General features: G+C 38.5%; 1 protein-coding gene across 1 annotated transcript; it reads right to left on the bottom strand.

Annotated features, from left to right (window-relative positions):
• Positions 1 to 885: 885 nt before the first annotated feature.
• On the bottom strand, positions 886 to 1254 carry LOC127447578 (helix-loop-helix protein 2-like). The gene has a single exon (XM_051709528.1). It carries the CDS (start codon positions 1252 to 1254, stop codon positions 886 to 888), a length of 369 nt encoding a protein of 122 aa, XP_051565488.1.
• Between the last annotated feature and the right edge of the window lie 22498 nt (positions 1255 to 23752).

The following is a 23752-nucleotide window of genomic DNA, read 5'->3' as shown; positions in this document are numbered from 1 at the left end:
TGTAAATATTTTTAGATGGATTAGGATAACTGTTCTTAATGCATATGATAATTGTGAATACAATACAATTGTAATACAATCTAAATCAAAATTAGGTTGCTCAATCCTACCCAAGTTAAATCTTTCCATTTATTATTGCCACAAATGTAACTATGATGTCGAGCTACTAGGCTATATAATCTTTGAACAGCTATTCTTTAAACTATCTTGCTATGTCAAACGTTATTGCAACAAACAACATTTTAGGTAACACTTTGTAATAATTAATAACATGAACAAACATAATTCTAATATAATGCTTAAAAAACAGTTGGTTAACATTCAAAATATCATGAAACTTTCATATATAGGCCTAGCTCATATTTGAATGTTCATGAACTACTGGCCTTTTAAGCATTACGCCATATGTTAACACTTTACAATAAGGTTCCACTTGTTAACAGCATGAACTAACAATGAACAACCTTTGCAGCATTTATTAATCTTAGTTAATTTTGACATATAGTAATGCATTTTTAAAATCAAAAGTTGTATTGGTTAACGCACTATGAACTAACATGAACTAACAATGAACAATAGTATTTTTATTAAAAGCATTAAGAAAGCTTAATAAGTGCTGTAAAAAAAAATATTGTTCATTGTTGTTCATGGTACCTAATGCACTAACTAATGTTAACGAATGGAACCTTATTGTAAAGGGTTACAGGCTATATTTGTTAATGACGTATTAATGAAAGTAATTATAAAGTGTTACCTATTTTTCTTAATATTTTGTGTTCTCCCGGAAAAGGTAGGCTACTTCTCCATGTCAGTAAACTTGCTCAAATACACCTGTAGGATTTCGCGCTAGTGGTAGACCTACTGCTGAATGTCCCCAAAGTTCGTCTAAACGTCCAAAACGTGGTTAAGGTAAGATATGTAACAGATAGCCAGGCGAAGTATTTCTATCTTTGAGAGCTTCTTGTCGGGTGGGAGTGTCGGTAGCAGCTTCCTAAGCTCAGCGAACGCTACGTTGAACGCTTCCACGCGGATGCGCTCGCGCGTGGCATGCGCAGAGCGGTATTTCGCAGTCGCGCGCCGCCTTCTTCTCTTCTCCTCTCTTGTGAGCGCGGCTGGCACGAGTGCGCGCGTCTCCACATCATCGGCCTCGAAGGGCCCGCGAGCCACACATTCCACCTTCATGACGTTCATACATTCTGAGTCCGACTGTGCCCAGGTGAGGTCAGGATCCGTCTGATCGGGACTCAGCATCATTTTCAGCAATTTAGAGGTTGTTAACTGCTCTGGTGAAGAAGACAAAATAGGTGGTATATTATTCAAACATAAAGAATAATCTACACATACTGTAGCTTAATAGCTACATTAGGTACAGTTGCCTATCTCAAACTTGCCAGCACGTATTGCACTGGGACTGCACTTGTTCTTTTATAGGAGAAAAGTTACATAGATAAATAAAAGAGAATAACTTAAAGAATCAAATCAAACGAATGTATCCCTTGTACTTACTGTAATAAAAAAAATAAATTAAAAAATAAACAGATAGAGTGTCTAAATGAAGTTCTAATTAATTTAATTCACGATTTATCCTGTGTTTCCCCAACAAACCAATATTATTTTCACCACAGTGATAGCTAGACGTAATGTTTATGAAATGTAATTGTCAGTGTGCATTTCGTATCATTCAGCGCACTGCTTATAATCAGTAGATAGTTATACATTTTCAATGGCTCCACGCAAAAGTGAATTGAAATCGATTACTGTCACCAAAGCAAAGCCATAGAGGACCATCTGTCGCAAATGCAGAGCCTATACCTCCAGATGACACAAGGGTGCGTGCATATTAGACATGATGCTTTAAACGTTTAATTTTATTTGTTCTTACTTATCAGTGGTTGAATATTTATATTTGTATCTATATAATATATGTATGTTCATCTGGGCATACATTACACAATTCACGGTACTTTTATTTGCATGTTATTACTTATTACTACAAATGGTGAACTACATAATTGATCGTGGAGCTACTCATAATTAACTTTGTTGCTATAGTAATTAATTATAATAACACTGAATGTGTGTAACATGAACATTGTAATGTAAAGTGTTGTATTTTAAAGACATTTAGGGAAAAGAAAACAATAAAAAAAATAAAATAAAAAAGAATAAACACCATTTTTGAAACTCACCTTTAAAAAAAATGATGATAAATTCAACGAGAATGTTATTTCTCAAAATGTATCTTTAATAAGTCTGTTCTTAGTGAAACATGTTCACCTGTCCATTCTTCTTTCTCAAATCTTATTTCCTCTATAGTTCAGCAGCAGCAACTGCATTTCTTCATAGTACTTTTTTATCCACTAATTAAGCAGGACGTTACCGTAGATTCGTGTTCTTGTACGATGAAATTTCCATGGAGATTAATATAACGGGACCGGCAACGCACGTTTGAAGATGTGATGCCCAGCTCTGACCCTTGCGTGGACAACAATGGACACGCGTCCTCGGATAAAATCGAAGTGCCGTCAGTCGTTCAGAATGTCTCTTCTATTTCCCGGGGATTTGGATAATATGGCTCCAGTCATCTCTCTGTACAACCACATCCCTCTGTGCTTGTACCTCTGCCTCTGATGATTTGAGAGATAACATTCCACTGGCTCCTTAATAAAGTACGAAATGACGGAGGATCTCTCTCTCTCTCTCTCTCTCTCTCTCTCTCTCTCTCTCTCTCTCTCTCTCTCTCTCTCTCTCTCATTCACTTTATGCACTTGTCCACGACAGTCACACCCTCGTCCCACCCCCTCGTTTCCCCCTTCCACTCAGCGACTTCTTTCTCGTCCAGAGTGAAAGGACCGCCTCAGGCAAAAGCCTTCAAACATGCTGGACGTCAGTTCAGGGGATTGGCAGTAAGACATGGGTTAATGAATATGCATACACTCCTATTTATGTGGGCTTTGTTGGAGCAATTGAAAAGTTAATTGAAGTACAGCTTTTTAAAAGAAGAAGAAGAAGAAAAAAAGAAAAAAGAAAAAACTATAAAACTAGACAATCAACACACAAGATTTCAATAACCCCCCTTTTAGATTTTGGTGAGATTTTGTGTTAGCAGTCTGCTGCAGTGTGACTTTAGATGCAGCTTCATCTAATTGAATAACCTTTATTCAGAGACTAAATTGACTATTTTGTTAGACAAAATGCATGTCATTCCGGAGAAAAATATATTTTGAAAAATTATGAAAAAGAAATGGTGAACTGTAACAAGCTTAAATATACAATTTCCCTCTATCTTATTCATTGAAGGAATATTCCAGGTTCATTACAAGTTAAGCTCAGTCGACAGCATTTGTGGCATAATGATGATTACCACAAAAAATTATTTTGACTCGTCTCTCCTTTTCTTTAAAAAAAGCAAAAGATAGAGGTTACAGTGTGGCACTTACAAGATAATTGAATGGGGACAATTTTGGGAGGGTTTAAAGGCAGAAATGTGAAGCATATAATTTTATAAAAGCACTTACATGAATTCTTCTGTTAAAACTAATGTAATATTTGACCTGTAAAGTTGTTTAAATCATAATTTTTATTGTCGTTTTAGGGTTTGTTGACATTACATCTTCATGGTTACAAAGTTGTAATATTGTCAAGTCAAGTCATTTCTATTTGTATAGCGCTTTTCACAACACACATCGTTTCAAAGCAGCTTTACAGAAAATCATGCATTGTGTAGTTTGATTAAATATTATTGTAAATTGATTAAATAATTAAATCTCACTGTGGGGGCCAGTTCCCCACTGTTTAAACAGCATGAATATAATGCCAATATTAGCTATTTATGTGCAGTGCTACTAAGTAAGTGTTAAGGGCCAGTGTTTAAACAAAGATTTTGTAAGAACTGTAAGATTAATGACTAATGTTTTTGAAGTTCATCCTGGATTAACTGCAGAAGTTCACATAGATGCATTGTCCTTTGTTAGCTGCCTGATGAAGGCTTTTGTTGGCAAATAAATGAAAGTCTATGTATTCCATTTTAAGAGTGTAATTCATTAGACAAAAGTGATGCAGGCAGAGATCAGTGACGTGCATCGCAGTTCAACCGATAGGTAATTTCGGGGAGGTCTATCCTAAATCCAAGGTTTAGGCAGTGCCACACAGTATGAAGTATCCCATGTAGTTCAGCCCCTGAAGTCCATCATAATAGACTGAAGTGATGTCTGGCTGGCACCGGCTGCGTTTAGTCGTCATCACTCAGAGACACGTAGCAGTGGAGTCCGACACCAAGCAGGAATGGAGCTGGATCTGGCCGGCTCTGGTGATATGAATCCTGAGGTTGAGACAGGGAAACAAATAGAATAATATTAGCGTAGGTGCCATTTATTTTTTGCAGAGTTATAGAGCTTGATAAATGTTTCTAGTTCCAGCAGACCTAACTAAAGCAGCCTAATTGTGAGTTGATGGATAAATTAGCTGTATGCCTGGCTAAATAGATGAGTCTTTAGTCTAGACTTAAACTGAGTGCGTATGTCTGCATCCCGAACAGTGTTAGGGAGACTGTTCCATAGTTTAGGAGTCAACAGGAAAATTATTGCAACAGTTAAAGGACAGGCAAGGAGGAGGCGGGAACCGGCTGAACAGTCAACATAAAGTTTAATGAGAAACTCAAAATAAAACAAACATAAACAAACACACGCATATGCAGTGCGGCTGTGCGTCTCTCTCTCTCTCTCGAACTGGCCTCTCAGCCCCACCTTTATCTTGCTCTCCCACTGATCATCTGATTCAGCACCGGCCGTGCACCCTTACAGCCCGGCCACGCCTTCCTCCTCATCACACTCCTCCCCCATTTGATTCAGGCCGGGGTGTCAATGGACTGACTTACTCCCCCCCATCTCTGGAGGGGAGACGCTGCCCTTCCGACTGTTCTGTCAGCCGGTGGTCCACTCCGCCTCCTGGGAAACTGGGGGAGAGATGAGGGGAGGCGTGGGGAGAGGGAAAGGGTGAGTGGGAGACACAGAGGAAGAGAGAGAGAGAGGACAGAGAGAGAATAAACTTGTTCGCCAGTTCCCTGGACACGTGTCGCCCGATCCTCAACCGCTCCTCCACCCTCTGGCAGATGACAGCTCGCTCCTCCCCCAGCGGATGGCAGCGAGCCCTCCAACCCCTGGCGGACGGAACCGCTCCTCCCCTTCTCGGCAGACGGCAGTGGTTCATCCGGCTCTCGCCGGCCGGCAGCGATCCCTCCGTTCCCAGGCAGACGGCTGCAGCTGCTCCCCTGACGGATGGCAGCGGTGAAGACTCTGCGACAGCGCATCCCTCCTCCCTCCTGGGTTTTGGCACCACTGTAACAGTAAAAGGACAGGCAAGGGGGAGGTGGAAACTAGCTGAACAGTCAACATAAAGTTTAATGAGAAACTCAACATAAAACAAACATAAACATACACACGCACATGCAGCGCGGCCACGTGCGTCTCTCTCTCTCTCGAACTGGCGTCTCCGGCCCCCCTTTATCTTGCTCTCCCGCTGATCATCTGATTCAGCACCGGCCATGCACCCTCACGGCCCGGCCACGCCCTCCTCCTCATCACAGTGATCTACCTCCTTTTGTGGATTTTGATATTTTAGGAACTATTATCGATATCCAATCGAATTTTGTGATCGTAATGAATGTGATGGAATATAGCGTGGTAGAAGTTCACTTAAGTACTGTGGAGCTAGACCATTCAAAGCTTTGTACATAGTTAACAAAATGTTAAAATTAATATGAAATTTAACAGGTAGCCTGTGTAACTATGATAAAATGGGGCTGATATGATCATATTTCTTGGTTCTAGTCAGCACCCTGGTAGCTGCATTTTGAACCAACTGAAGTGTATTTATTGCACTTGCAGGACATCCTCCCAGTAATGCATTACAATAATCTAGTCTTGAGGTCATGAACGCATGAATTACTTTGTCGGCATCAGCAACAGAGATCATGTGTCGTAACTTAGCAATATTTCTGAGGTGGAAGAATGCTGTGTTCTACAAACACTGGAAATTAGATTTTCAAAGGACAGATTGGTATGAAATATTACACCTAAATTCTTCGCTGTAGAGGATGATGTAACAGTACATCCATCAAGAGTCAAATTATATTTTAGCTGCTTATTTTTAGAGGTTTTTGGTCCAATAATTAGTACCTCTGTTTTGTCAGAATTGAGTAGAAGCAATTTTCTGGCCATGCAATCTTTGATTTAATTGATATACTGCTAATTTGGAGAATTGTGAAATTTAGCGGGGTTTGAAGAAATATAAAGTTGGGTAACGTTGACATAACAGTGGAAACTTATTCCATGATTCCTGATAAGATCTCCCAGGGGAAGCATATATAAGGAGAAAAGCAGAGGCCCTAAAACTGATCTGTGTGGCACTCCATACTTAACATTTGTTTGATTTGACAATTCCTCATTTACACAGACTCAGTGGTAGCGGTCTGCTAATTAGGACCTAAACCATGCTAATGCAAGTCCATAAATGCCAACATAATTCTCAAGCCTATTCAAGAGAATGTCGTGATTTATGGTGTCGAAGGCAGCACTAAGATCTAAAAGCACTAGAAGAGAAATGCAGCTGCGATCAGATGATAAGAGCAAGTAATTTGTAACTCTGATAAGTGCAGTCTCTGTACAGTGATGGGGCCTAAATACTGACTGAAATTGTTCATATATACTATTTTTCTGTAGAAATGAACAAAGTTGGGAGGACACTACCTTTTCTAGTATTTTCGACATAAACAGGAGATTTAAAATCAGCCTATAATTAGCCAATTTTCCAGTATCAAGCTGTGGCTTCTAAATAAGCAGTTTGATAACTGCCATTTTAAAGTTTCTTGGGACATGTCCTAAGGATAGCGAGGAGTTAATAATATTAAGAAGAGGTTCTGAGATTACTGGTAATATCTCTTTTAAGAGCTTAGTTGGTATTGGATCTAACATACATGTTGCTTTTGTGTTTCGATAAGTTTTGTTAGCACTTCATGACCTATGACAGCGAAGGATTGAAGTTGCTTGTGAGGAAAATTATGAGATACTCTTTTCTGTGGTACTGTGACAGACTATTGCATAATTCCAATTTTATTTCTGATGTTTTCAATTTTATCAGTAAAGAATTCATAAAGTCATTACTATTGTGCTACGATGGAATATCTGGTTCAGTTGAGGCTTTATTCCTAACCAATTTAGCCACAGTACTGAATAAACACCTAGGATTGTTGTGGTTATTTTTTACGAGTTTGCTAAAATATGCTGACCTGGCAGCTTTTAGTGCCTGTCTGTAGCTACAGACACTATTTTTCCATGCACCACGAAATACCTCTAATTTTGTATTCTTCACTTGCACTCCATTTTCCAAACTGCTCTTTTGAGAGCATGAGTGTGATCATTATACCATGGTGTGTGGATATTTTCTTTAATTTTCTTTAATCGATGGGGGGCGACACTATCAAGAGTGCTAGAGAAGACTGTATTTATATTTTCTTCTTTAAGTTCTTCTAGACTACTTGGCTTATTGAGTATATGAGATAAATCTGGAAGATTAGTAGTAAAGCTATCTTTAGTGGTCGAAAGAATAGTTCTACCTGAACGATAGCATGGTGTAGATTGAGTGACATTAGCTGATTGCAGCATACAAGAGACGAGGTAATGATCTGAGATGTCATCGCTCTGTGGCAGAATTTCTGTAGTATCAATATCAACTCCATATGACAGAATTCAATCTAGTGTATGATTATGGCTATGATTGTGATTATGATTATAGTTGGTCCTGTCACATTTTGTATGACTACAAGTGAATTTAGAATATCGATAAATGCTAATCCCAATGTGTCATTTTTATTATCTATGTGAATGTTGAAGTCACCAACAATTAAAGCTGTATCCACAGTAATTACTAGATCTGATAGAAAATTTGCAAATTCACCAAGGAAATCAGAATACAGCCTGAGTGATCTATATACTGTAGCAAGTGCAAAAGATGACAGAGAATTTTTCATTGTATCTGACGGTGTAGCATTATTAGTTCAAAAGACTTATATCCTGTACTCTGATTAACACCAAAAACTTCACTGCAAATTGCAGCAACACCTCCTCCTCGAACCCTCAGGCGAGGCTCATGTTTATAACAATAACCAGGGGGAGTAGATTCATTTAAACTAATATATTCATCCGGTTTAAGCCAGGTTTTGGTCAAACAGAGCACGTCCAAATTATGATCTGTAAAATTTCATTTACAATTAGTGCTTTGGTTGAAAGAGATCTTATTTTCAAGTTTTACCGTAATCAAATGTTTTCTAAATGATTTAGGGAGGGGTTTGTGTTTGGTAGTTCAGGGAAGAGACAAAGTCTCTATGTGACATCTAGGTGATACAGTCTCTATGTGTTGTTGTTTATGTGACCTGTGTGATGTCTCAAGGCAGCTAGCAGATGTTCGGATTAGCCAGTTTGTCTGCTTCCTGACCTGGGCCCCAGTTAGTTAGATACTATCACTATTAAGACTATAAGCCAAATTACTAGAGAGGAGAGCGGCACCTTCCCTGGAGGGATGGAGTCCGTCTCTCTTTAGCAGGTCAGGTCTACCTCAAAAACTCTTCCAATTGTCTATAAATCCTATGCTATTCTCTGGACACCACTCAGACATCCAGCCGTTCAGTGACACTAATCTACTATAAACTTCATCACCACGATGAGCAGGGAGGGGGCCAGAGCATATTACAGTGACTGACATCGTTTTGCAAGTTCACACACCTCTTTAACATTATCTTTAATGATCTCCAACTAGCAAAACCAGACATCATTAGTGCCAACATGAATAACAATTTTAGAAAATCTACGTTTAGCATTAGCCAGCACTTGTAAATTTGATCTGATATCAGATGCTCCGGCACCGGAAATGCATTTAACAATAGTCTCTGGAGTCTCTATTTCCACATTCCTTACAATAGAATCACCTATGACCAAGGCTCTTTCAAAATTATTCTCAGTGGGTGCATCACTGTGTGAGGAGAATCGACTGGAAACCCTAACAGCAATGGGAGAGTGGTGTCGCTTTGATGAGTGAGTATGCTGCCGAGACGTCACGCAATTGTTTGCTGTTGTTGTGTTAGTTCCTGATCAACAGATGTTTGAGATTGATGCAATAATCCGTGTAAAACACAGAGGAGAAAACGAATGCATGCAGTCAAAATGCAAGATATAGACAAGTGGAAAAAAGAAAAGAAAAGAAAGAAAACAGGTGCGCATGGTAATACACATGCAGTTGAAACGGTAGAAAAGTGGGAAAAAAAACTAAGCGCGAGGTAAAATAAAATGATTAATGTAGAGGAATAAGCAATGATAAGCAGGCTAGCAAGCTACCAGGAGAGGACTGGCCATAGGGAGAACCGGGACTTTTCCTGGTGGGCTGGCCCCAAAACTAACTGGGGCCCAGGTCAGGAAGCAGACAAACTGGCTAATCCGAATGTCTGCTAGCTGCCTTGAGACGTCACACAGGTCACATAAACAATAACACATAGAGAACGGGCGGCAATAAGCTGACACGGGCCACCGAGTTATACAGAACGGGCCACGACTGGCTGAAGAGGGCCGCAAAACAACGCTGCGATATGCCGAAGAGGCCGTGATATGCAGAAAAGGACAGCGACCCCCCCACTCAACAACTTTTGGGCCAGTGACACCCCATAACCCACCCCCCGCAAAACAACTTTTGGATCAGCGGCACCTCATAGATTTTCTCTGTTTCTACAGATCTTTCATATTTTCTGTGTTTGTGTGTAAAATCATTGCTAGAGACCAGACTTGGAGAGGCTTGCTCTTCGAGATGAGAGACTGAATTTTAATAAGACACTTCTCATAAAAAGGTAAAAGGGACATGGGGTGGTAAAAAGTAGGGAATAGATTGCCCAACTTCTCATAAAAGACCTGTAAATGGTAGGCTTCCCTATTACTTTCACTCTAGCAGGGACATCAATGACTACTAGCCACCCTGTCACTCTGTGTTCAACAACAACTGCTTAAAATCAACAACAACTGCTTAAAATATAATCAGTAAAATTGAATAATTCAATACCAAGTCTGATGAGAAAATATGCTGTTCAATATTACATTATCAAAAAGATTTCTGCAGGATAAACACATCAGCTAAACTGAGTAATTTTAGAGAGTATTCATCAAGGCTGATGAGACATATTACATTTCATTAAAACCTCCTAAATTTATCCTCTGTTTGTGAACAAAGTCAGCTGCTCCACTGTTTCCTGCAACATACCCCTCCCCTCCCTACACATACACATATAAATACACAGAGTCAAATGTGAGAAAGAGGCATATGGCTTCCAGAGTCACCCATCCCCCTTCTGCTGCCCCCTTTGCCTGGTGCATGTGTTTATATCTGGGCATTGCTTAGGGAAGGGGGCAAGGACCTCACTGACTGAATCAAGGTCTACTCTCTCTTTCTCTCTGTGTGTGTGCATGTGTGTGTGTTGGGGCAGCTGGCTGATGTTGCTGGAAGGATGGAAAGATGGATGGGTGGATGGAGAGATGGATGGAGATATGGATGGAGAGATGGATGGAGGCAGGATATCTGACCTAGGGCCAATTGAGGGGTATGAAAATAATAAGAACCAGAGAGAGAAACAATAGAGAGCAGGACAAGGAGGTAAAGAGAATTGGGCATAAAGAGGGAAAATACAGTGGGATGGAGTATTTTCACTGGAAAGAGGGGATAAGTGAAGATCATGTGTGTTTTGGGCAAAATCTGTGGTCAGATTTAATGCAATATGTTAACTCTGGAGGGAGAATTTTTGCTCAGTTTCAGGAGGGTTGGTGGAGATCAAAAGTATTGGTCTTTGTTTTTCACGGTGACAGAACAATGGATAGAAGCTCATTTCACGGCTTAATTCAGTCCAAATACTTGGTCAATAAGAATACTTTCTGCCAGGCCAAGCTTTCATGCATGAGCATTTAAATCACATGTAGCAAATAGGCACACATATTTCGAATGCTTTATTCTTATTTGCAGTAAACAAAATTCCCCACATCATCTCACTAATGCAAAGTACTTGAATGTGAATTAAAGAAAACCACCAGGTATGACCGAATTATTGTTTGGCCTTTAGTCTCACAGGTTGTACCCCCAGGTATGCACTTTGTGCATTACCAAAAAGCAGAATGGTCTGGCATTTGTGACACGTGACACTGACCAAGTCAGTTAAGTGTTCCCTTTCTAATTCCTTTGAAAGGGAAGTTTGTTCCATGAGAAAATCAAAAGAATTCCCCACTTTGTAGTGAACAGTTTTCAGTCCCCTAATGAGCTAAAACAAAGGAACATTTACAGTTATGTTTACCAATGGAATAATTTGACCCAGGAGCTGTGTGAGTATATACATTAGCTGTTGAAAATGTCTGTTAAAATTAATCGCAACATACTATCAAGCCAAGCAGTACATGTATTGATGATATGAGAAGCAAAGTCCATTTGCTTATTTGTGTGAACAACATGGTGTTGTTTGGGTAAGCACAATAACTAGAATGGATACCAGTCACATTTTTAAAAAGTCTTTGCCTACTTTGTGGTAAAACAGAGGGGTAAAGCTTCAGTATTTTCAGTCAAAGGTCAGAGGAACATATTCAAATAATATGAAGTGAAAATAATAGGTTTATTTCAAAATTACTATTTTACCCATCTATGGGACCTGAAATATTAAAACAAGAAAGGCAATCTCAACAAAACATTAAATGTGTAGTTTAATTTAGGAAATCATTCAATGATGTACTTCATTAGGATCTCACACAAGTATAGAGCCATTATTATGAGGCTGAAATGAGTTTTAACATGGCTTGTTAGAGTCAGGGTAGTCTAAACTCAGCTGCATGACTGACCCAGGCACTGGATAAAGCCCCAATGAAAGCCAGCTGCAGCTCATCAGCACAGGACACCTGAGCTCAGAGCTCAGCCCTAGTCGGACATATTGCCCTTTACACACAATAACACTCTTACACACACATGCACAATATTACGTATATGGACATGCATGCGTACAATTCTCAAGGACACTATATAACATGGTGTTTTGGGTGTTATTGTTGGTTAAGGCTGACAGGAACACAAAGAAGTCATATCCCTCCATGAAACAGAGAGAGAGAGAGAGAGAGAGAGAGGAAGACAGGAAAGATGAGCGATGTCATATATTTTCTTCTCTCTCACATCTCCGGGGTGAGCTCAAGTCAGAACACCTCCTCCTCCCGCATGAATTGGGATCAGGTGGGGATCAGCTGGACCTTGGAGAGGGTGGGGGCAGAAGGTTTGTGCATGTGTTTTGGTAGTGGTGGTGATGAGCAGGAGAATAGTGTGCCAGGCCGGCCAGGGGCCAATGTTGCACCTGTGAGAGATCCTGGAGGCAAATCGGTGTGTGTAAATGCATGGATACAATTGGAAAGGTCATCATAGCACCTGCACATATAGGCAATTAAAGAGTTTGACAACCTGAGTAATAAAAACTATATAATTTGGGCTTTTCTCTTACTTTGCACACTCTTCTAAGAAATTCTACTGGGTTCTATCACTTGCGTCATATTTGGAATCCCTAAAAGGTTCTTTGAAGCAAGAAAAGGTTTCAAATAGAACCTTTTAGGAGTTCCAAACAAAACAATATATGGATTTAGTTAAACTTTTATTGGCGCAACATTTCAAGGAAATGTAAACTAAATAGTTAATATAAATAACCCTAACCTAACCCTAACTATACTGTATAATACATTATTGTATTATATAGCTATTTAATTTTTAGCCTAATGAAGCATTTTGTGCCAAATATGTTTAGAAACCTTTTGGCATAAAGGGTTCTTTTGGTGTTGAGTAAAGGGCCCTTAGGTTCTATATAAACCCTAATTAACCAGAGTGTAATATGTTATTACCCTGATACATACAAGAAGCTCACTTTTTCCACAGTCTGAAATCCAGGGTGATAACTGTGAGTGGGTGTGTGCACGCCTGAGTTGGTCAGCCCTTTCCCCCAAGAACAATCTTTGAGGTGTAAATAACTGAGACAAAGGGGGAGTTAAGAGAGCACCCATCATCTTTCTCCCATTTTGCTTTTCTCTCTTTTTCCCTCCCACTTTGTCTCCAGGGACTATACCAGCCTGGCTTGAACTGGACACCATCTGCTATAATGTGACAGAATGGAACCCCCAAATACTTTCATTTAATTCTGCTTTGTGTGTTTGTGTGTGTGCACATGAGTAGACAGTGCATAGCTCCTGTGGATTACCTGATATCTTTGCTTCTGTAAATATATAGACATGTATACATACCCATGCCAACATATGTACACTAAAGTTGAGGGTCATGTCTGTATACCCAGAGTTTGCTGCCTCAGGTCCCTAGTTGAATTTAAAGGCCATCTTTTTTTTTTCTTTTTTTTCCTAACAAGCTTTCACTCTCTTTTTGTTATATTATCCCCCTTCGTTGCATTTAATTTCTCTGAATTTAAAGTTTCTCTATTTTCTATGTGATCAGTTTGAATATAAAATAACCCTAAAGTGCTTCATTTACATTATAATAATGGAATAGGCCTCCTCTAAGATTTTGAGAAACACAATTCTGTATGTCCACTATATGCAGCTGTCTCCAGCAAGTAAAAAAAAATCAGCACCATGGACAGGGCAGGAGAACTTAACTTTAAAAAGGAATTGCCATCAGAGGAATAGTTGGTCTGTGAATACTTATGCTGAGTTAGAGGAAGGCAACAGATAATAACTGAACTTTGGTATGAATACAGAGTAAGGAGTAATAAGGAGTAAAGCTATGAAACACTTCTGCAGGGTTAATTTCTAACGCTTCTAACACGTTTTTTGCAAATGCTAATTCTTTCCTATTAAATGCAAATGATTGAATTGAATAATGTATTAATTGAATCATTTATTAATAATTTATTTACTATTTCATACAAATGCTTTATAAATTCAGAGATTCTGTTTCTCTTGTCAGTCTGGTATACATATAAGGCTTGATATTACAATCAATAAAGCAATGTAGACATAAATATACCAAATAAATGACATCTGACTGAAACTGTCACTGGCATGTAAAGAGAGAGACAATAATAAAGGATGGGCATTATAGGTACTGTCAATATCCCATCAAGACCTAACCCATAAATTATTATTGTCAAACACTTCAGAGAGAGGATCACATTTTCAAACCTATGTAAATGTAGTGTTTTATTTCTTTCTTGTTATTGTACACTGTAAAAAAATAAAATAAAATAAAATAATATATATATATATATATATATATATATATATGTATATATATCTTTACATTTATTGTAAAGTACTGGCAGCTGTGGTTGCCAGAGATTCACAGTAAATTCATACTGTGATAATGTTTCAGGCATTGTTATTTGGTGCCTTAAGTACTTTACCATACAGTATTAAATGATATAATGTTGAAATACCAACCAATTGGAACTATAAAAATCTAATTTAAAATATATTGTTAATCACAGTAGAAGCAACAGAAGTCCACATGTCTTAAAGTTAATCTAGAGCCGCCCTTCCAGGAATAATGGCCAATACATACTGTATGTATAGACAGCACAGTGTCACTCACACAAACACAAAACACCATCGTGGTAAAACACATGACACTAAAATAAGGCAATAAACATTAACTAAAAAACATAAGATGCAGCATAAACACCCCACTGTACATATCTAATATCAAAAATAAGAAAAAACATAAATATTTCAATAAAATATAATAACATTTGATGTGTCACGCTGGAAATTATGGGAACACCCAATTATTGATTTGCACTGCAATGTTTACAATAGTTTACTGAAAAAGTACATGTATTGTTTTGTTAAACATAACATACATTTTTACCATTTATTATGAGGCAAAATAATACTAATGGGGTTGTATCTAGCCCAGATAATTTCCTAATCCCAGTCCCTATTATTGTCCTTTCTATATTCCACTACTTTCCAATGCAGAATGAGTTTCCAGAGTAGAATCCTGTGCAATCCTATAAAAGTCAGAAAAGTATAAATCAAAAGTCATCAAAACAATGTGGTAAATGCTTAAATATTTTGAAAAATATAAAAGGTAGCGAGCAATAATCTATATTAAATCTACGCACAAGCCCTAGCCAGGTGGGCTGGTTGTCATACTGTAATTAGGGATGTGCCAGTGTGGTCGACTAATCGACTAGTCATCCAACAACTGACTTGTCAATTAGTGGGGCTGACTTCTAACATTAGTATTTTTAGTGGTGTTGGTTTAAATGGCAGACAAAATTCCCAAATTAATTAAGAGACGCAACTTCTTGGAGAGAGTTTTTTGTGTGATGATAGTTTGCTGAGCTTACTAGTGAATAACAGTCAGCACATTAAACCCTCTGCAAGAAGTTGTTAGAGCAAAGCGCTGCATAAACAATACATTTCAAGACGATCACTGTCAACCCATTAAATCAGGGCCATTTCTAGGAATAAGCGAACTAGGCGGTCGCCTAGGGTGCCACTTGCTGGGAGGGCGTCAAAGAGGAGGCCTCTGCTATACTATTTTGAATGCGCAGTGAGGATCGCCGTGAAGCATTCCGAATATATTGAATTGCATTCAGGATGCGCATAAGCAACTTCGTGCCCCTCTGTATTTGAGCCATTGTTATTTCTTACTTCTTTTTTTATATAGTTTTGTGCAATAAGATGTTATAGTTATTTAGCCTATTTATTTGTTAAATATCCATTAGTCACCATGTTGAAGTGTTGCACTTAGCGTCAGTATATCCCACTGAAATGTGTCTGATTGGGGTCACATGAACATAACAGAGCGACTTAACACAGAATATACAACTAGTTGTTCAAACAACCGACCGACTATTCGATTATAAAAAGTGGTAGTTTTGCATATCCATAACTGTAATATTCCTCTGTAAGTTTGAAATATGACTGCACTCTATTGATTGGATGGTGTCACAGTGACTATAGGCAGGGGAGAGAGAATACAATACAGGCGTACAAATAGTGAATTGAATGAATAAAGGCTGCATTGCTCATATAGTGAGAAACTACAAGGCAGGTCATAAAGACAGATTCCTGGCATGCATGTTTCTAAAGACAATGTACAACGAACATTCTTGCAGGCATTTGTTGTGAATGAAAATAAAGCTTTTAATGTTTCTAAACCTGTGGTATAGTATTAAGCTGTGTAGCTAGATTTCCCTCTGCATTCACATCATGTTTCGTTTATGTCATGTCTGTCTGTGTGGCCGTGTATGTTTGTGGGTGACGGGAGTGGAGTGGACACATGGATATGAGGAACTGGTGTCTTGCCTGAGGAGGGCTGTAATAAGCAGCTGCCAGTGTGCCACCTTTCTTTCTTTCTCATTCAATTTATTTACTTCTTTCACCTAAAAAAAAAAAAAAATCACACTATTTCCCTTGGGCCTTTCCACTACCACCATAATCATGCCTCTAATGAAGAGTGGCAATCCCTATGGTGACCCCCCTTCCCCCTCTATCCCCCAACCCCAATTTTATTGTCCATCTAGTGTTTTTTTTGTTTTTTTTAATACAGGTGTCTGGGTGTTTTGCTCGGGTTTGTATTTCCTCTGTCAATATAATATGGATCAGCTGTCACGTGATTGGTTTGCACTGGCCTGTCTTCTCTACTATTACATGCTTTTCCCCTGTAGTACAGATACCCTCGAGGAATGTGGCTGAGCTCAAACACTGTGTGTGTGTGTGTGTGTGTGTGTGTCTGTTGTGAGTGTATTTATGATGGAAATATATGAGTCAGGCTTTCTTTTTGTCTCTAAAGGCACAGGTTACCGTGGTAATGATGCCTAAGGGAGAGGGGTAAGATGTAAATTGGGTGATCATCATGGAATGCAAAGTGAAATCTGCAGTGTATCACGGGAATCTGAGTAAGAGAGACAGACAGAGTGAAAGAAAGTGAGAAGTCATGTCCTGCAGGCGCTCAGGATCTATGATGCAGAATTTCCCTGATGTGAGAGAAAGCACAGTATGTATGTTGTGGGTGAGTGTGTATGCCAGTCACTCAGGCTACATGTCTGGGCATGACTGCTCAAAGTCCATAACCTTAATTGGCTCTCTCTTGAGATTATGAGTACTGGATAATTGGAAAAACACCCTCACTTGGATTATCCTAATCTATTTATTCACACAGAAAATATAGTTAACTGCATACAGTTGTTTAAATCTAAAAAGATAGAAATGACAGATACCACATAAGGGAAACTAATAGGGTAAATGCACTTTTATTTATCTGTCTATTTTGTTTTTTCTTTATTATGATTGTGAAAAGCACTTTGAATAACCACTGCATATGAAATGTGCTGATAAAGCTTAATAAACTTGCATTGTCTTACTGATATGACATTATGCATAAATTCAACTTTTGGGGGGAAAATATAGGGGGAATTATTTATTTTTTTTACATATATTAAAAAAATTATTTAAATATTGTATAAATATTATAAATAAATAAATAAATAAATAAATAAATAAATAAATTAGAAGTGGACTCCAGCTTGCATCGTGAGAGAGTAGTTGTTCCATTCTCATAGGCTTTAGGCAATATGCGTACCTAACAAAGAAGCTGCAATTTCTAACACAACTAAACATGCACCAGTGGATATGAACAGCACTAAATACTGCATTCCTTTTAAGAGGGGAAGCAGGAAGAGAGGAAGGAATAAAAAAACTAGACATTTACACATGTTCATATAGATGACTTGATATATATATAAGACCAATGAGGATAAGATCATTTGGCAGTGCACATTGCCAATAAAGTGTTAGACAACATAAACAACACTGTGTTTTATTTGTTTAGTTTAACACACATAAGACCAAACACATTCAAATCTATCTCGTTTGATGTTAGGAAATGTCAGCAAGAGGAGGTTATCACCTTATGGAAAGGTCATATCTGTATACTTACATTTCTCTCTGCCACTCTCTGTCTTTCTTACCAGCCAATGATTTCCTGGTGTTTTTATTTTTTTCCTGAGCTTGTACAGTTGCCAGGTAACCCTGGGTCACATCTGGGGTCTAAATCAAGCACTTTCTCTCCCTAGTTATCAGAGAGATGGGCTGTAATTTATTAGTTTGATAAAAAAAAAAAAAAGAAAAAGAAAAAAAAGAGAAAGGTATTATACAGCACCGCCAATCTCCACAGAGCTTGTTTGGAATTTATGCCCTATCCCATTTCCGGTGCATTCCTTGTAGCATCTCAGAGCCATTCATCTTTAAATTGACCACCTGAGCCAGGTTTCTGCATATTCAGTTGGAAGAAAACATACTAGGCTTGGATAGCCTGCCCAGCCTTGTAGATCTATAAGGAGTGGCTTAATGGGATTAGTATTTTTTTCAGGGATTTTTGAAGCAAATATTTATACATTTTATCAATGATATAATGTCATTATATTTTATAGTTCGCTACGTTGGTGTCAAGCTTCAAATGCAAAAGCTTGTTTTTCAGACAATGGTGCACAGCAAAGGAAGTTTTTGAAGATTTAGTTAAATATAAAAAATTTAGAATGTTGTTAGCTTGTAAACTTACAAGCATGCCTCACAATTCTCTGCACAAATTGTGTGGACAATGTATAAAAAAATGTATCATTCAACCTATCGTAACTTAAGATGTGTTATGGGACATTTACACATACAACAATTTTATTGCTAGAAGTCGCTGAGCAACACACTCTCATAACGATACATTATTATAGTGACATTTTCCCTGCATCACCAATATGTCACCCATGATTCGTTGCTTGCACACCCAAATTGTCGACTATGGTCCGTATTTTTTATGTCACTCTAGGCCTGGAACGGTATGGGGATATACACTCACTTAGCACTTTATTAGGAACACTATGGTTCTATTAAAAAAAAGTGCCCAACGTGGTCTTCTGCTGTTGCAGCCCATCTGCCTCAAGGTTCGACGTGTTGTGCATTCTGAGATGCTATTCTGCTGACTACAATTGTGCAGAGTGGTTATCTGAATCAGTCTGGCCATTCTCCATTGACCTCTCTCATCAACAAGATGTTTCCATCGCAGAACTGCCGCTCACTGGATAGTCGCTACGGTGATGCCTCCATCATGAGACGGCGCTGTGCCGAGTGGCAGTAATGTTGGTTGTAGTTTCCGTTCCTGTGGAGGGGTGCCCTAACGTTATTGGTGGGCCACATAACTTACCGTAACTTTTTAAAATCTGATCACAAATGGGATCTATAGACACTAACAAGAAGATGTCATTCTCATTTGACAGGCAATACGTTTTCTTGCTGCTAAATATTACTAAATACATTTTTGGATTGAACAGTGACTAGTGAAGGGCTTGGGGACCATGCACATTGTGGTGCCATTAGCTAATCAATGTTGTCAGGACATAATTTTCCTGCAGCTCCAGAGTGATTAGTCACATGGAATTCACGGCTTAAAAAAAAAAAAAGTGAATAAACATGCATTAACATTCACAAACCAGATCAGATATTTGTGTAATATTCTGCTTGTTTACCCTTTTGGTGGATTTTAAGTTATATAGAGTTGGTTCCACTGCATTTCCGTTCAATTAATTATCTTAGCAGGGACACACATAACTTCCACAGCAGCTGACACTCAGGGAAACATGACAGTTTTAAATAAATCCCTGTGTATCCCTAGTTGGCTGTCACTTTCAACACTTATTATACAACAATGGCTGTATCTGAGCACAGTCCCAAATGCCAGTGTATGTGTCTTTTTGACATTTCACAACCATACAGTTTCCAGATTCCTGGCACAAGAATTGCAGTTACAAAGTGACCTGAAGTCACAAGTAATTAGTGAGACTACTGAAAAGTTATTTCCTCCTATCTCTATCTTTCCTAGCAGCACACATATACCCACACACTTCCCAATCAGCTCAGAAATGAAATTCTTGTACATATTTCACCTCTAAAGCTGTGTGTGTGTGTGGTGGGTAGAATTCATTTCGAAGAATTAGCACACCTGCTCCATTGCAGATCTGGCTGCTGTTATGATCACAATTTACAATTGGCTATTTATAGAGATCCCCTGCTCCAATCTGAGAAAAAAAAAATGATTCATCTATTACAGAGGAGTTTGTGAGTTATGCATCAAGTCCCCAGCATAAGTGGAGCTTGAATTGATGTCCCCTGGTGTGAATTATAACTCTCTAAACTGACAGTTTTCCAATGATCATGGCAATACTTTGATTACAGAGAAAGATAAACAAAAACAAACGCACCTGTATTTTCGCAAGCGCACTATGATCAAGTCCCGTGAGACCCGTAAAATGGCCTCCCTGTTTCCACCTCAAGGCAATTAAGTGCCATCTGCTCTAGTCTGTGTTGTCCAAGCCCGCTTTGCTTTTTAGGTTGTTGGTGTAGAATTAAGCGTTTTAAATTGACATAATCCATGACAGATTGTGATTGATGGGTGAGAAATTAATCATATGGCTAAAGAGAGTGGACGCTTACTTTCAGAGTAAAATGAACACCTGGATAGCATACCATCAGCCAAATCTACAGAGATGGGGCCACGACACGATGCAATATGCCACTTTGCCACATCTTAGGCAAATGTTACAACACATCTGTCATTTCTATCAAATAAACGCATCGGGCAATTTTTCTTTCCAGATATTCTTTTCCAAAAGGTTTTCACGTCTCCCACTGTAATTTGTATTTTTATTGAATACCAAGCCTCTTTTGGCAGTGAACATCTGGACAGCAATAACATTATGCCAACATTTACATTTGTACAATCTTTCTCAAACACCTGCGAAATCTCTCTATAAGATGTATGAATAGATTGAATTTTATCACATTTGAATTCATCATTCTTTAAATTGTACTTCATCATTCAAAAACAAATCTATTCTAAATGTATTTAAGTATTGTAATAATAGTCATTTTATTGTTCTGCAAAAGTCATTAATTATGTTAAATATGCTAAGAGAAATATGCATTACAGTATATGTAACATACAGATTAAACATTTCCTGTTACTTTAAAAGTACGATTTTAAACGTCACTTTTAAAGGTGCGCTCAGTAATTTTTTCCTCATTAAAAACTTTTAACTCCTAAAGACATTTTGTAATTTTGCAATATATGTAGGAAATCATAACCACTCACATTAAAATTAAGACTCCAGTCATATCAGTAACCTTATAAAAGCTGTTTTATTCTACATGGAGAGGTTCCGCACATGGGAGCAGCCATGTTAGAATCACATGACCAGCAGAATACTACTAAGTGACCATCCTGTTATTTGACACTTTCATTGATTAAAGGTGCAGTATGTAACAATTTTCATGTAATATTCGCCTTTTTTTGCCAATGTGTGAACAGCTTGTAACGCAACTTAAAAATTGAGCCCTTCCCGGACTTCCTAGGTTGCCTATTAAAGCCTGTATACTGATTTTCATGCGAAGGGAGTGGGTCGGTTTTGCTGGGAAAATCCAAAGGATGTGACGTTTATGCACGCTCCCGAGAGCCTTGCCTCAGTGCTTCTCTTCCGCTATTCAACAGCGACAACAAACTGCAACACTGGTAATGTTATCTTAGAGATGGAATCCAGCAAACATCCGGCTCCCAGCACAACACCGACTCGTACACAAACTCTGAGTAAGCCAAAAAAAAAAAAAAAACTTTTATCTACTGAATCCCGTCTGGCTAAGCGGGAACGTGGTCAAGCGAAAACTAGAGTGAACATCGGCAGGGCATTTGATTCCTGGAGGGACCTTCGTTTGGTTTTAGGGATCAATACCGACCCTGAATTGCCGTTCTTCTATTGGACAGGTAAGCTTACATAACTGCAAAGCAAGTGAAATATATTGCCATTAGGATTGATCTGTGTAATTTTTGCTAACTTGATCTTGCCTGCTAACGCTGATGAATTGCAAGCTACCTTGCTTCATAAATTTCAAATAATTTCAACGATCTTCTCTTTATACTAAAAGTCAGGTATACAGGATAAATTTAAGCAAATACACTGGTTTCTTGATCATAGTACAACATATGACATACAATAGTGCAACATAACAGTGCAGTGCAACAGTAAACTGTCTGGTATAGTTCGGTAGTATGTAGCTGTATGTGTGTATCAGTATGCTATGTTAGCTAATAAGTAGTTTTAGTTTAGTCTCAAAGTTTGTAGTAAAACAATCATAACTGTGTATTTTTAATTATGCTACCTCATCTGTCAGCATGATGCTGGTGAATCACGTTCAGTCTCTTTGTACGTTACGTCATTGTTTTGGCCGATGCTCGCTGGCTCACGTCCCTATGGAGTGTGTGCACGAGGGCGAGCATGAGCAACAGGTAGCTGGCTGCAGTTCACTTAATGGCCACAGGTGTCATTAAAAACAAGGGTTACTGAATCTTACATACTGCACCTTTAAAGTAATCATGGCTGATTATGAATAATACATTCATAGAATGGCATCTAAAACTGAAAACTATTGATTTTAAATGATGCTGCATGCAAGCAACTAGGTTTCAGTGTAAGTCCAAGAAGATACAAAGACAAAAGTTACTGAGTGCACCTTTAAAGATGGCAGCCCCCATATGTGGACTCTCTCCATGTAGAATAAAACAGCTTTTATAAGTTTACTGATATGACTGGAGTCTTCAATTTAATGTGAGTGGTTATGATTTCCTACGTACCCCGTAATGTCAGCCACAACATTAAAATCACCCACCTAATATTGTGTAGGTCCCCCTCGTGCCGCCAGAACAGCGCCAACCTGCATCTCAGAATAGCATTTTGAGATGATATTCTTCTCACCACAATTGTACAGAGCGGTTATACTATAGAGTTACTTTAGACTTTGTCAGTTCGAACCAGTCTGGCCATTCTCTGTTGACCTCTCTCATCAACAAGGCATTTCCGTCCACAGAACTGCCACTCACTGGATGTTTTTTGTTTTTGTCACCATTCTGAGTACATTTTAGAGACTGTTGTGTGTCAAAATCCCAGGAGATCAGCAGTTACAGAAATACTCAAACCAGCCCATCTGGCACCAACAATTATCCATGCGATTATCTAATCAGCCAATCGTGTGGTAGCAGTGCAGTGCATAAAATCATTCAGATACGGGCCAGGAGCTTCAGTTAATGTTCACATCAGCCATCAGAATGGGGAAGAAATTTGATCTCAGTGATTTGGACCATGGCATGATTGTTGGTGCCAGATGTGAGATCATGTGTGTGATCATTGTACCATGGCGCAGGCTTTTTTCTTTAATTTTCTTTCATCAAAAGGGGGCGACTGTGAAGACTGTATTTATATTTTCTGTGGCTGTTACATTTTGTCTGACTCCTTAAATGCTATTGCTAATGTGTCATTTTCATTATCTATGTGAATGTTGAAGTCATTAACAATTAAAGCTCTATCCACAGTAAATACTAGATCAGATAGAGAATTTGCAAATTCACCAAGGAAATCAGAATACGGCTCGGGTGATCTATATACTGTAGCAAGGGCAAAAGAAGACAGAGATTTTTTATTTGTATCTGATGGTGTTACATTAAGCATTATTAGTTCAAAAGACTTAAACTTATATCTTGTCCTTTGAGTAACTCCAAAAACGTCACTGTAAATTGCAGCAACACCTCCTCCTCGACCCTTCAGACGAGGCTCATGTTTATAACAATAACCTGGGGAGTAGATTCATTTAAACTAATA

Source organism: Myxocyprinus asiaticus, chromosome 10 (genome assembly GCF_019703515.2).
Source record: "Myxocyprinus asiaticus isolate MX2 ecotype Aquarium Trade chromosome 10, UBuf_Myxa_2, whole genome shotgun sequence".
Taxonomy (NCBI): domain Eukaryota; kingdom Metazoa; phylum Chordata; class Actinopteri; order Cypriniformes; family Catostomidae; genus Myxocyprinus; species Myxocyprinus asiaticus.
This window is presented reverse-complemented; position numbering and strand designations above follow the sequence as displayed.

Excerpts from the sequence above, each read along its gene's own strand:
- LOC127447578 (XM_051709528.1), bottom strand. The coding sequence starts at position 1,254 with ATGATGCTGAGTCCCGATCAGACGGATCCTGACCTCACCTGGGCACAG.